Source organism: Phalangium opilio, unplaced genomic scaffold, assembly GCF_054372755.1.
Source record: "Phalangium opilio isolate 3A_F unplaced genomic scaffold, DU_Popi_V2 ptg000031l_1, whole genome shotgun sequence".
Lineage (NCBI taxonomy): Eukaryota > Metazoa > Arthropoda > Arachnida > Opiliones > Phalangiidae > Phalangium > Phalangium opilio.
Genome location: NW_028324158.1, coordinates 8,991,207 through 9,005,918, shown reverse-complemented (window position 1 = coordinate 9,005,918; position 14,712 = coordinate 8,991,207). Strand labels below are relative to the sequence as shown.

The 14,712-nt window shown below is 36.8% G+C and overlaps 1 protein-coding gene across 4 annotated transcripts in view; it reads right to left on the bottom strand.

The window, feature by feature from the left end:
- Ten-m (teneurin transmembrane protein Ten-m) overlaps positions 1–14,712 on the bottom strand; it is a 415,273-nt gene that overhangs the window by 18,055 nt on the left and 382,506 nt on the right. For 3 of the 4 annotated variants that reach the window (XM_089869961.1, XM_089869962.1, XM_089869963.1), the window contains 2 exons: positions 3,719–3,922; positions 901–1,000 (listed from right to left, as the gene is read on the bottom strand). In XM_089869961.1, coding sequence (XP_089726087.1) covers positions 901–1,000; positions 3,719–3,922 — 304 coding nt within the window. Of the gene's footprint in view, positions 1–900; positions 1,001–3,718; positions 3,923–10,238; positions 10,391–14,712 lie in introns of those variants that run through there. The other variant, XM_089869964.1, reaches the window with a different exon arrangement.

Here is a 14,712-nt window from a genome sequence, read left to right as displayed (position 1 = left end):
CGTATACGAAAGAAGAAAATTCTCTTATTTTTAGCGTATTTGGGAAAAATCGCCAGTTTATCTTGGAATATTAAAACGGCTGAGACTGAGAGAATAATAAAAGAAGAGGACAACAAATTGCTGAGTCGGCCTGAACCTTACGTAGGGAAGATTTTTATTTAATTGTATTACGCTGTACTATATATATATGCAAGGGAAAATGCGATTTAAAGATTCTACCAAGTTCAGAAAAATCTGAAAATTGATATAACCAAATGGTTTGCAATTTTAAAGTTTCAGGTTTAGATTAAATTCAACTGAATATCTAATAGCAGAAGTATGTAATACTTCTCTTCGAGAGATGTGTACCACAATACGGGGGTAATTGTTACATGATTCATCCCCACATCATTTTACATTTGGAGCAAAGTTACTATACCGTTCCTCATCATTACTCTATTAGCGCTTAACTATTTGCCAAGGAGCATGAGCTTGTGTGTTTTGTCCCATGCACGTCAAGACAATCAAGGTTTGTGGGTTGATTGCTGAGGATTTAGTATACCAAACAGTTATAGAATTCACCCTAGCACGGTGCTATCCTCATCTGAAGTTTGATGAGCAGGATAGCAAATAAAAAAGGTGCATGAGCCTGGGAAGAATCATGTTACATAACTATAGCATTATTAAGAGGATACAGAGTGCCACCCTTCTTCTATTATCCCCTTCTGCTATTACGAGTAATCTTTTACACTCAACTACCCATAATTGGTGACGTTAGAATTAATTTCGCGATTAAAATAAAAATTTGGAAGGAACGCTAATGACAATTGACAAAATGAAGCGCGTAAATAATATTTTTAAAACTTTATTCAATTAGGGTTTCTGAGTAAAAACTAAATTCGAAATTAAAACTCAATTTACCTGTCTGGGTTGTTCTTGGTTTCGTCCGCGTGAATAGAGCCCCTTTGAGGGACATGAAGCTCGCTTTTTTGTGGAGACGTCGCCTGGCACTTGAATCCATCTACAATTAAAAAAACCGCAAAAAACATTACACTCATTAGACTTAACTACAACAAACATAGTTCCTTTACAAATACATTAACGCGGCCGGGAAATAAAAAGTAAATTTCCCCGCAAAATCCCAATGGCATGATTACAGTTCATCTAGAATGGTCAATTATTTTTAGTCCTTTCTATTTTTACTTAATCGTCGATAAAAAAAGCGGAACCGTCATTAGAGAACGAGTTAAGGAATAGAGAAAGATAATGTTTTGAAGGAAGAGAAACGAAAAAATTTTAGAAGAGTTATAACAAGATGAACGAGGCATCATTCAATTTCATTTTGTCTCGTTAGTTAAAGGGACTTGCCGGAGCTGTAAGGGTGAAAAGAGGGGAGGGGTCAAGCATTGGTTTTCGCGACGGTGGCGCCATTCTTATTCCCCCGAACTAAGGGTAGACTTCACCCAACAGCCTCTTTAACTGCGACAAAGCATTTGACAAATCAAAAACAAGTGATTAAAGCAACACTCGGATGAAAAGGGGTTATCATTTGACCTAATATAATAGGAATCTAGAGTTCCAATATCCAATGTTTATATAGTCAGTTCATTAAGCAGGAAAACCTCCATAATTCGGAGGGTTTTAAAAGCAGAGATTTGTACGTGTAGTCAGCACCAGGAATAGATGGCGCTGAAAACGGTTCTCCCTACGCGCCCATCAGCAGCCTGGGTGCTGTAGCGTCTCGACGCTTCACTTTCATAAATCTCTTCTTTTATAGTCGCTTAAAATCTTAAGAGAGAGAGAAAGGTATAAGCCTAAACGGGGACGGAAAGCCCAACAATGTAGTGAATGTACTGGATCGGCTGACGGCTCCAAAAAGAGGAAAACAAAAACACTAATTGAAGTCATAAATATCGTTGTTTCCCATCCCCCCTTCCGTACCTCCCTGGTCCTACTATTTCCACTCCAGTCTCTCCTTTCCTCCTACCTCCTACATCTTGAATCCATGGTCCGAAAGAACTAAACCCCCGTTAAAAGTAATGATACTTATTAAGTTCAGGAATTCCCAGCGTAGTTTCTCCCGTTAAGCCTTGGTACTTAGGTTATACGAACGAAAAGAGTTACACTGATAATTTATTTTAGCTTGGATGGTGTAAAGAGAGCAAGGAAAATGTTGTAAGCAGCTACGAAAAATTTAAGAAAAATAAATAAGTCCAGGAATTTTCTTAGCTAACTCTAAAATATTTTAAAGGTTTATTTATTTTTAGACCTTGTTATCCGTCCATGATTTATTTTTAAGCTTAACTAAGGACCAATTTTATCTGATGTATTACCCACGACGCGGGGATAATGTCAACTTTCATTACAAAACGGGTTATTTATGAGGTTTTATAACAAAGAGAAGTGTACGTTCTAATTTGATCAACTAACGAGGGTAAACAAATTTGATTCATGGGAAACAATATTAGAAGAAGAAGGAGTTCTATAGTCTAGCCTATTTTTAATTTTGCTGAAACTAGCGATACGGGTTTGAATAATAATTAAATAAGTTATATTACATGTTAAATTTCGTTTAGAAAAAATAACCCTGACAGTTTTGTTGAACATTTTTCTATGAAAGAAACTTACGAATTAGAAGAATTTGGGACAAAACTTTACGTTTTTATTTTGAGTGAAAGCGAAAGTGAAAGCTAGACAATAATCCAGCCAGCCAAGAGGGGTCTGTACCAATAGTTTTGTGCCAAAAAAACCCCAAAAATAAAAATTAGTTTCTAAAAGTATGCAGACCAGGTTGACAACGTCAGAAGTGACTTTTCGGCGTTTAATAAGACACAAAGCGACCCCATATTAAACTTATTACCCAAAGAACGTCTTAAAAATGTACCAAGGAAATTACAAATTACGAATAAGGCTTAAGCTGATCCTAGAATGAAACCCAATTCCTCACCCTGGACATTCTAAAAAGAATATTTAAATTTCTTTTATTTTTTAATTAAATTTAGCCCCAAAAAGACCTTATGCCCTCTTTTGAAATAAAAGAAAACCATCTTCAAGCAAAAAATAGAATAAAAAGTAGAGTTACAAATAAGTAAAAAAGGAGGAAGGTCTCATGCAGCAAAAAGAAAATCATTTTAAGCCGCCTGAGTTTAAATTACAAAATACGTATTCGCCTTCTTAGCTAACCTTAGCTCCAATCCGTCCCACTTTAAAAGGGTCAGTACACCTTAAACTATGGGTCAAGCATTACATTCAGGAATGAGATAGGTTTAAAAGCGTTGGTAATTCATTTTGACACGAACTGGCATTTCTTGAGTGGGAATTCTTTCACCATTATCTTAAAAGAATTTGCAAAAAGAAGTAGAAAAAAATGAGCCAAGAGAGATTAACTAGAGCGCTAGCAGAACAAGAAAAAAATACGAGAGGACCAAAATCTAATTTTAAAAGTCCTCCAGAATCCCAAAAATGGGGTAGGGGGTGGCTTGGGGAAAAAGAGTATGAGAAATAGAATCCTTATTCTTTTATATTTAAATCGGGGTACTTGTAAGCTATTTTATTATTCAAAGATTAATTTTCTCCAACTTGGGTTCATGCCCATCCCTTTCTCACTTTACGGTTTCATTATTTTTGCCCCAGAAAATGTGGTGACTTACGCAAAACACTTTAAAGTACGCGTAAAATATTTTGATACACGTGGTTTAACCCAATGGGATTATGATTGAGACCTTAGTGGTACAATTACCTGACGGTATGAAGACGGATCCTGAAGGCGTCCTTGCCAAACAGGACTCAAACTCGCGTTCCGCTGGGTGATCCCTCATTGGGCCGTTGTTACTGACATCTGGTGGTGCGTTAGGTCCTCCTGCAACTGGGCGACAACCAGTTCGGCCCATAGACAATGTCCGCGGCGGGATGGCCGAGTGGTTGACCGGACCGTCTAATAAACCTACAATGACAAAGAAATAGGGAAGAGTTAGTCTTTGAAAAACTATACCTTCTATTTTTCTCTAACTCAACTTTAAAAAAAACCAAAAACACTCCAGTATGTTGAAAATTGAAACTCTAGTATTTTTTTTTTAAAAAAAAACGTAAGTTAGGCCTACTACCAAAGGTTTATAAGATATGCTTCATTAGTATGACACTAACCTATACTTCGTAATGCTGGAGACTTACAGCTAGAGCTAGTTCGAGAACGACAAGCGAGAATTGACTACACTTTGTAAAAATTGAAGTCCATCTTCCAATTTAGTCTGTTGTACTAAGCCTTTGACAGCGGCTCACCAGGCGTCGCTTTACCTCGAATCTATGACCTACGTCACTTCACGACAAGCTTCAGTTTGTAACCAGTGTCAAACTTATACATATCTTACGAACTTAGGCCTACTACCCATAAAGAAAATAGAATCGGAAAGATACAATAATCACGTTCACATAACGTCAGCGAAAAATATTTATTTATAAAGCACTAAGAGAGTGCTTTGATACTTCTAGTCAAAGAGAAGTAACAAAAATATATAGTAGTAACCTTTTAAATTCGTCGAATAAGTAAAAAAAATATATCGTTGCGTTAAGGGGTTCGCGAGGAAGACTGTTGACTTATTTACGCATTTCCTAGCGTGCCCCGTAAAGGAGACCATGTACCCTATCCCAGTTTGAAGCTTCAATAAGAGTAAATTCCATTTTAAGCAGAAAAGGACGCCAAGGCTTAACTTTAACCCTAAAGACGGTTACAGTTGAAACGGGAGAGCACTAGTCAGTGCCATCTATAGGCGAATCACGTATACCGCTTGTAGACCAACCTTTTTGACACGGTATACTAAACTCTCCATTTCTGGGGCGGATAACGTAGGCGCCGGTCGCAAATTTTACTTTGCGGATCTTTCTTTATATTTCCAGAGTTAGCAAAAATACAGGGAGGTCTTTCTGGTCTGCGGACCTACCGGGTTTTCCATATACAACTACGTGATGTACTTGCTAAAAAGTCACCCCCTATATCCTGACTGAATTTTCAAATTCTAGAATATACTACAGTCAATGCAGGAGTGTATAGTTTTTGAATTATACCTATATTTTGCTGGGATGTAGTTTGGAAATGTGGTAAAATTTAACTGTGAAAATACTTTTACGAAAAGTGCTTGGAAATACCCCTTCTTTCGCAGCCTGTTTCTTTTAGAAATAGTTCTCGTAAAGAAGTAAAGAGATGCTGAAAATATATATTTCTTTCTTCACAGGGTCTAAGCTTCAACACTAACTCTTTCAAATAGCTTCATAGGACGAGAGTTAAATAAAGTAAAAAAGTTAAAAGCAAGTTTTTAGGATTCAAACCTTGAAGTCAGTAAGAATATATTCTTAATTTATGGTTGGCTTTCAAAAACAGAGGTTCTTAAAACTATTCAACACGTATTATCACGAGCCCTATATCTAGAGACAACCAAATCCATTAGAGTTTTCAACTCTTCTTCGCAAGTCCATATGATATGGATGTCGAAAAATGGATTTTGAACTTGTTGATTTTTTAATTTCAAAATTTGGAGCATAGGTTTATAAGATGTGTTCCATAAGTTTGTCACTGGTTACAAACTGGAGCTTGTCATGAAGTGATTGAAATAGGTCATAGATTCGATGGTGAGGCGCTGCACCATAGACTAAATAGGAAGAGGGACTGCAAAATTAACCGAGTGTAGCCAATTCTCACTTGTCGTTCTCGAACTAGCTCTCAGTAACTCTCTATCATTGCGAAGTATAGGTAGTGTCATACTTATGGAACATATCTTATAAACTTATGGTTTACGTGTAGCTCGCGTATCTATTGTTGTGAGCACTGCAATGTCTTAAACGGAGATTCCTCGTAACCTTTGACCCCCAAGATGAAACTTTAAACTTCCATTCGTAATTTATTGAATAATTTAAGGAAATTGTTAGTTTCTTCCTATCGCAATTCAGCTTTAACTTTTCCAGTTATCTTTAAACACAATAAACACACAAAAAAATAATAAAAATTCGATATTGGAACCCATTTCGAAAACAAAATTGTTGAAAATACAAGTCCTTTATGGGATAAAGTCTTGGTATAAAGAAGCGTACTTTAACTCTAGACTCAAAGTCATAAAAAAGAATAGAGAAACTGTGCAGAAGGTTTTCTTTCTGGGTTATGAGACTGAGGATTGAGAGGAGCAAGGTAGCAAAGAGGGTAAATGGATCGTTTATCACTCATAGTTTATGTTGAAAACGAAGAGTCTCTCTCTCTCTCACGACTTGATGAAATATAAGGATAATCCCTTGCCAAGTGGTCTATTTATAGTCCAGCCTCGAGTTGGCTACCCTGGTAAAGAGTCCCGGACTTGTCCAAATAGGTCAAGAAGGTCATCTTCTGGCGCGAGCTAGCGGAAAATATAGTAACCCACCACCATATAGTATAGAATAGAATGGAAAAAATATAACGTTTTTTTCGCTACAGTTTTTTTCTGGAGAAAAATAGCTAGGCCAAACTCGTAAATTGCAAGCTTCTATAGTAAGGTTTAGGTTTTCTTTTTTGGTAAGTAAGTTTCGGTACATTTTCTTTTTTTTTTTTTTAAGGAAGATCGAATATGGATGGGTCTTTTATGGCGCAAAAAGGTGTATTGGCCCGGGCCATCTTGTTTAAAAATAATTAAATTTGAAACACAGACAAAGCTGCACCCTTTTATAAGTTGATAGTTTTGATAATTCCGTTAATTAAAAATCAAAACCCTTCAAGAAAAATAATAACAAAAAAAAAAAAATTATATGGTACCCTAATTTCTTCAAACATTACGTTGTTTTACGATGAAGTAAACTATAGTTAAGTTTCACCAAATTATTTCTAAACCTAATTTAATGTAAGGGTATAAAGAGAGACCAAAAGAAAAAAAGAAGCAGAATTTAGTATTTAGTAGTTACAGGGTTTTAAGAATGTTATAGAAAAATTCATTCTTTTCCTTAAGCTTTAACAATCTCGTAACTTCGTTAATTATCATTGACTCCGTGTTAATACCCGCCCTTCGAAAATAGCAAATTCAAGAGCATCTAACAAGAAAGGCGGGTATACGCCTGGAACAACTAAAAACACTTTCTTATCCCTCAAATGTCCAACCAGAAGTAAGTTAATTTGAAATAGTAGACCATTTTCAAAGTCGCCCACTAGCTAGTTCCAGAACGACAAGCGAGAATTGAAGTCCTACCCTCGGTGGTTAATTTTGCAGGACTTCCATCTTCATATTTAGTCCGCATTACTAAGCCTTTGACAGCGCCTGAACAGGGGTCTTCGATTTACCTCGAATCAAGAAGCGACATCTAGTTTAGAGCAGGAAAAAATAAATTCGCCACATTTCTAGCTTTATCTCCAGTCCAAACGTAGGTCCGGAGCTAATCCCGCCTCTAAATTACAACCAGCATCTCATTGGTTCTTTAAAACTCACGTCAGCGCGACGCGAATGACGAAAATTGGGTATTTTCCGACTGAGGAGAGGCGAAATAGCCCGGCCTCCTTTTAAGTCCCCCCTTGTATTTTAAAAGTGGGACTGGGACTATGGCGCGCGAATACTTAGGCATCTTATACCTTCTCCCTAGTAAACTAGATATCGTTTCTTGCTCGAATCTATGACCTACGTCACTTCATGACAAGCTCTAGTTTGAAACCAGTGGCAAACATGATCTTATGGTTATATCGAGATGGTCTATTATTGAACATCTCAAGTGCATGGTCTCAGGAGAGTCAGGAAACAGTTTTAAATATCTTTGCGCGAATTTACTTCTAAGAAATCCCCCCTCCCCCATAAAGGAAAGTGAAAGAAGAATAAAAAAAAACCCAACTTAATTAACCCTAGCTAGGAAAAATAACCTTTATACATCTTTAATGATTGAACGTAAACATTTTTAACGAAGGAACAGTTTTAAGACTGAAGACTTTTAAGGACTATTACCCTTTAAGACTTTTCTTTAGAATCTTAATTTTGACCTTCGCAAGATTCAGGCGCTAAATACTTTGGTAAAAGAATTTCCAAAAGACACGTTACAAGCTATAGTTAAAGGCCTAATCCCCTAAAAAGAACTTTCTTAATTTAGTAAATAGGTCTGAAAGGAATTTTATGTAAGTCTCTATGTAGTTAATCAAATATTGAGAAACGCTAGAAGTATATAATACTTCTCTTCGAGAGAAGTGTGCCCTCCACAAAGCGGCGTAAATGTAACATGATTCATCCAACCCAACATCATTCCCAACATCTAAGCAAGGTTACTAAACCGAATCACATACGCGATAAATAATTCCCTCATCATTACTCTATTTGCCAAGGCGCATGCATGCGCTTGAGCGTTTTTACCCCACTTGAAGACAATCAAGGTTTGTGGGTTGATTGCTAAGGATTTAGTACCAAACAGTTAAAGAATTCACCCCATGGTGCGATGCCCATCTGAAGCTCATTGAGCAGGAGAGCAAACGAAAAGGGTGAGCCTAGAAAGAATCATGTTACATAACGAACGTAGTAAGAGGATACAGAGTGCCATGCTTCTATTATACCCCTTCTGGAAATACTAATTCGATATTCAGCCCTTGGTGGCGAATGTAAAAGAGAATTTTAATTCACATAGATTGAAAATTATCAAACCGAAGTTGATTAAAACCTTAACCTGATTCTCATCAAAACCGTTACATCTTAATAAAATTAAAAAGCAAAGTTCAAACACGTTAATCGGCTGCACCTTTAAAAATAAAATAAAAAATCTTGACTTTTATCATGCAGACGATCATTGGGGTCGTGACCTTAAGTGCACCATCCGTGTTTCCCCCTCTCTCCAAAAAGGAAAAATCATTAAAACCTGAAGCTACCGTAAAAGACAACCTCAATTGTCCATAAAAAGGCTACGAAATTGATTAGAATTTCCTTAACATACTTCGCTGTCAGCTAAGATTGTCTTAAACTAGTTTGGGTATAAGATTCGGAAGAGACATTAGGTTGGGGTTCAGGAGATGAGATGAGAAAAGGAGAGGAGAGGATGGTTATATCTTTCAAGGCAAGGGGGCAAAATCATGGATGCATTTAGTAGTTTACCGATAATCCCCTCGGCAAGTAATTAGTGTGGGTGGTTTGAGTGGGGTGAAGACCCATACCCCGCTTGCCATGTTAAGAAGATGAGGTTTCACAAGAGAATTTGATAAGTACGGTGTACCGCCATTGAGAAGTTAAGGTCAGCTCTAATTATACATAGGTAGGAAACTACTGCCGGAAGAAGAAACTCAATTGCAACGATTACAATTACGACAGAACATCTTAAAAATTGCATCAGAGTTTTGTTCTAAAAGCATTTAAGCCTTTTGGAATTAGGGTGATGAGCTAATGTTCAACAAAAATTAGCTTATAGCACTTGAAGTTTAATAAACTAAATCTAAATTTAGTTTAATCATAACCCTATACTCTTCATAAGTATGTGGCACATAAACAATCACCATCTTCACCCTAACACTCCTGAAACCAAGGAAGGAAAACCACAGTAGACCATGTTCTATCGATGTAACTAAGAGGGGAAAGACACGGGCCAAAACTTCTCCTTCCATCTCGCTTTTTGGCGCTTGCGCTGTAGTCTTTTTGAATCGTGAGAGAGCAAGGTATCAACCCCCTTTTATGTCCCAATACTGAAGATTGCCTACCCCCTTTTACATCGTAAAAGGTGTTATCTATTTTGTTCCCGTTTTAAGGGGAAACGTTGCAATCGCTTCAATTTTGTCTCGATACTAAGTCCCCCTACTGCAGACCCATACTTATAGATATTATTATAGCAGTATGTTTTAACCAAGGAAGTAACATGGCAACTCCAACATTACTGATGGCTTAAACACCACTTGCATGTCACTAATATTTATTTCACTATATACAAATCAAAGACTCTTAAATTTTAATTCAATCTCAATTTAATAAACATTAAGTAGCAAAACTGCTCGCACCTAATTAGCAAGAACCTAACTATAACACGAAAGAGCTCAGCTCGAATATCATTAACCCTCAAATCTAACAAGGCGAGCGTGGTCCTTTGAAATTTCGGTCAAATTTGCATTTACAATGTATATTACAAGAGATTCCCCAAAGTTACCTCTCGCTCTTGGCTTCTAAACTTAATATTGGAAAACTAGGGGGCGGTATGTACCGTCCATACATATAAACTTTGTTATTCAAGTTCCTAAATATCTCCATGACAAAGGGAGTGGACGAGACTGGCTCTGTTAATGATGTTTACTAAGTTTTACTCACTTTTAATCCAAGCGCATCCCTAAATCTAGAGCAAATAGACGCTGGAAGACCACACCATATGTTGCGGTTTGATATTAGTGAAAAGAGGTATCTCATATTTACAGATTTTAAAACTGTATATATACTGGGAAAATTTCCGTACGATGTAGCTAGCGCCTTTTAATAATAATATCTTGAATAGGAAAAGCTAAGCCTAACGAGGCCTAGACACGCTATAGCCACAGCTAGCTAGCGTAACTAACTCTGTCGGTTCTCCATTTACCCCAATATATTTTTAAGTTTTTGATGAAGCGATTAAGGGTGTCAATGACATTGAATGGCTTTTCGGATTCACCACGCTCTTGTCGCCTCTTGTTAGAGACGTTATGATATGGAAATTCGAAACCATACTAGATAAAATATGTAACCAAAAATATGAAATGGAAACTGTCAGAAAGATAACTTTGTAAAGCTTCGGAGCGAGCGCGCGATTGAATTTGACGTGTGGATAAAGCTCGTGTTCATTTTGGGAGTTACAACTTGATGTTAGCATAAGTTCCATAAGTTTGTCACTAGTTACAAACTGGCTGGAGCTTGTCATGAAGTGATTGTGGTAGGTCATAGATTCGAGGTAAACTGGTAAAGCGACGCCTGGTGAGGCGCTGTCAAAGGCTTAGTGCAGACTAAATAGGACCTAGATGGACTGCAAAATTAACCGAGTGTAGGACTTCAATTCTCGCTTGTCGTTTTCGAACTATAGTTCGAGACTTAAGTCTCTAGCATTACGAAGTATAGACACATCTTATAAACTTATGATGTTAGACATATCCGACTGAAATAAATCTTATTCTAACATTTAAAACTTTGATAACGCATAATCAGTAATAAGTATAATTATCTTTGTTGTATCAGAAGCTAATTTCACATTGTAACTTATCAAATTATCGAAGACTAAACTCATTTTTCTCAAGTTTTGGCATATAAAACCAGCCTTAATTAAGAGGATATCTCAGCTACATTCCCAATTTAAAACATATTTGACCACTTTAGAGTGGTATACTGAAAGGGGAGGAGCTACGGGGACGTGACGTCAGTATTGGTAGGCTAAACTGTATGGCCTGAGCTGACGCCTTCCAGTATGGAGGCCAAAACCGAGGTAAGAGATAGGAAAGTCTGACCTGACCTCACGAGAAAGTCCCTGGAAGCAGACTATAGTTCATAAGTTGCATAAGTGCGCTAAGCCTAAACCTTATTTTCAAATTATATCAAGTAAGAATAAGAAAAAATAAAACATAAGAAAAATAAAGAGTTGCTTTTTGCAAAATTAAAGTTTCTTGTATCATTCTTCCAAAAGTAATCAAGGGACAGAGGGGATTGAAGAAATTTCATAAATGACTCAAATATACAAATTAAAAAAGCCTGGAGTCCAAAGAAGAACGCATAAAGCATAAGAGATGGGACTAATTAGTTAAGTGCTTTATGAATAATCCCTTTTTATGACCCCACATGTAGCTATTCCAGCCATATCCCCCCATTTATATATATAGTAGCATAAGTTTCAGCCTTTTCCCAGTTTAAGTCATAAAACTGTATACGTTTTCTACTGAGGACACTTTTTTCAACTTGAGATTTCACCATTTCTTAAAGGATACCACCTCGCCTCAAATTGGGTTGCATGCATTCATTCATCCGGAGAGAGGGGTATTACTCCGCCTTGGGTACTAGTATCATTTGCTTATGAAAAATGCTGGCGTACTGTAGAACGAGAGGCAGTTGGGCAATGGCCCCAGGAAGGCAGCTAGATCTCAAGAGGGCAAGCCTTAAGCTCGTTCTACTACGCTTCTATAAGCTTTCATAATATTACGAGCCTTAATGTCAGGTCGTGAAGCTAGATGGCGTTTCATAGCGAAGTAAATGGAGGCTCTAATTCGGGAAAACTAAGGAAGAGAAAATTATATCGATTTTGGAGTTTCCCCTACCCTTTCTTACTCCTCTTTGGTTCTCAACCTAACGTAGGTTTTCCCGCAAAGTCTCAGAGAGAGTTCCTCCGACGTCCCTAGAGGAAATTTGCACCCAACCCATTCTGTAAATAAATGTTTTTTTCTAAAGACGAAAAAAAGGAGTAGAGCCTAGCTCGTTATCATGAAAATTTTGCAACGGTTCCTTTATCTTTTAAATAAAATAAAGAAATATTCCTAAGCCTTGGTCAAATGTTTTAAAAGGATAAAAACTAAGGATATATAACCCTAACTAAACTCTAGCGTTCTCAATGTTATTATGGTTTATTATTACCGTACTCTTGGCGTTAATTCCTGCGTTGTTATGGGGTCAACGTTTATTGTAGGTTATATTCCCTTTAAAACAAAAGGAGACCCAAGGCCTACTAAATAAGTAATGAAGGTAAAAGGATACGTGTCGAATAGGCCTTTTCGACGTTAAAAAGAGGGTAGGAAACCATCAGCATTGGGACGTACATGGGGGTTGATACATTGTAATTCCTCTCTGCGCATGCACTCTCATGATACAAAAGGTCTACAGCGCAGGCGCATAAAATGTAATGGAAGGCATAGATTTACACCAGTGCCTTTCCCTCTTGGTTAAATCGAAATGGTCTACAACAATATTTTTTATCAAGGGTAAAGGTCAAAACACTGACCCAACATCATGCATCTGATTTAAATGCCACATTGTACATCTAATACTATCCCTTTAAATTCTAAGCCTTTGCAGTTTTTAACAAGGAATAGGGGTTAATGGGTTTTCATAGTTACAAGTGCATGCAGAAACCCTGGAGGCAGCAGGAAAAAGTATGTATTTTTACAGCTGGTAGTTAAAAGATTATTATACCATGCACAAGTTAGTTTAAATGAGTTATTAGTAGGCGGAGCTGGAATAAAAGAGCATCTTGGAAGAGTTTGGGCATTTTTTTCTACTTCTTCGTTAAGCCTAACTAAGGTTATACGCACCCCACCCGACTTTAGTCTTAAGAGACACATATGGAGCCGAGCTAATTGAAAGTTCTCGCATATGACTATCAAAGAAGGTTGGCCTCCACTGCTTCTTAAACTTTCTCAAGCGCGTCTATCAAATGTTTGCAGCGAGGGGCGAGTTTTTACGTTGTCCTCTTGACGTCAAAGTCGTGGGTTGTTGCTTACTTTTTTTTTCATCAAATAGTTTTATGTCTAGTTAATTAATAACTTTAAAGGAGTTGCTATAATATCGTTAGAAAAGAATAACTATCCATAATAGAGCTTGTTCTATCATAGAATCAAGTTGTTTATTTACCGATTTGTGTTAAGTTGTAGTTACTAAATAAACTAGTAAAAACTGTTATTGAATTTATTATCTACTGTTAACTGTCTTTTCAGCTTAAAGTAGATGCGAAAGCGTAAATAAAGTGATGTTTATGGATTCCTCTACTAATTTTAAGACATTTTTGAATAGTAAAGCCAAGAAGCGATATCTAATTTACAAGGGAGAACCGGAGAAGGTATAAATTCGCCACATTTCTAGCTTTATCTACAGTCCAAACGTATACAGGTCCGGAGTTAATCCCCGCCTCTAAATTACAACCAGCATCTCGTTGGTTCTTGAAAACTCACGTCAGCGCGACGCGAATGACGAAAATTACGAATTTTCCGACTGAGGAGAGGCGAAATAGGCCGGCCTCCTTTTACGTCCCCCCCCCTTGTATTTTGAAAGGGGGACTGGGACTATGGCGCGGCGCGAATAGTTAAGCATCTTATGGGTCTTCCTAGTAAACTAGATATCGCTTCTTGGTAAAGCATTAGGGAAATATCTCTGAATGATTTAATAATAAAAGAAGGTTCAGATTTCATTGCGAAATTGCAAGTTACAAAACTCTTCTAGCTGTATATATCCCTAACTATGAACATAAGTTTTTATCTAAGCAACATATAAACATTAATCTTTACACCTCAATTTATATTATAAAATATATATTAAATCCATTCAAAATTTATGATCTCGTTTACACCATCCAGACAAAATTAACTTGTATCAGACTTAATAGAGCAATCAACTACACGTTTTCAATAACTGTTAATTATCTTTTTGTGTTTATCGTAAGCGGCATTAAATTGCCTATAAATTTAACACCTAAAATTGAGGTGTAAATCACAAATTTCATACCTTTTTTCATCCAAGCATATTAAAATAATAAAAAAAAATGTAGCCGCTTCATACCCAAAAAGATAATTTACAAACTTTTACAAAATAGATCTGATATTTTATAGCAAGGCCATAAATATTTTCTACTTCCAAAAATTAAAAACAAGTTAAGATTACTAGCTCTTTGGAAAAAAGAAACACTGATACTCTTAAAAAAGCAAGAATATACTTAGGGTAGAGAATGCGTTACTTCTACAAGATTATATATGGAGATTTGAAACTGCCTGGCCCATTCTAGTGTAAGATCTTAATGACTTCTTGGGTCTTAAACCGTTTAGCGCATGTGGGATGAACTTAACTGGAG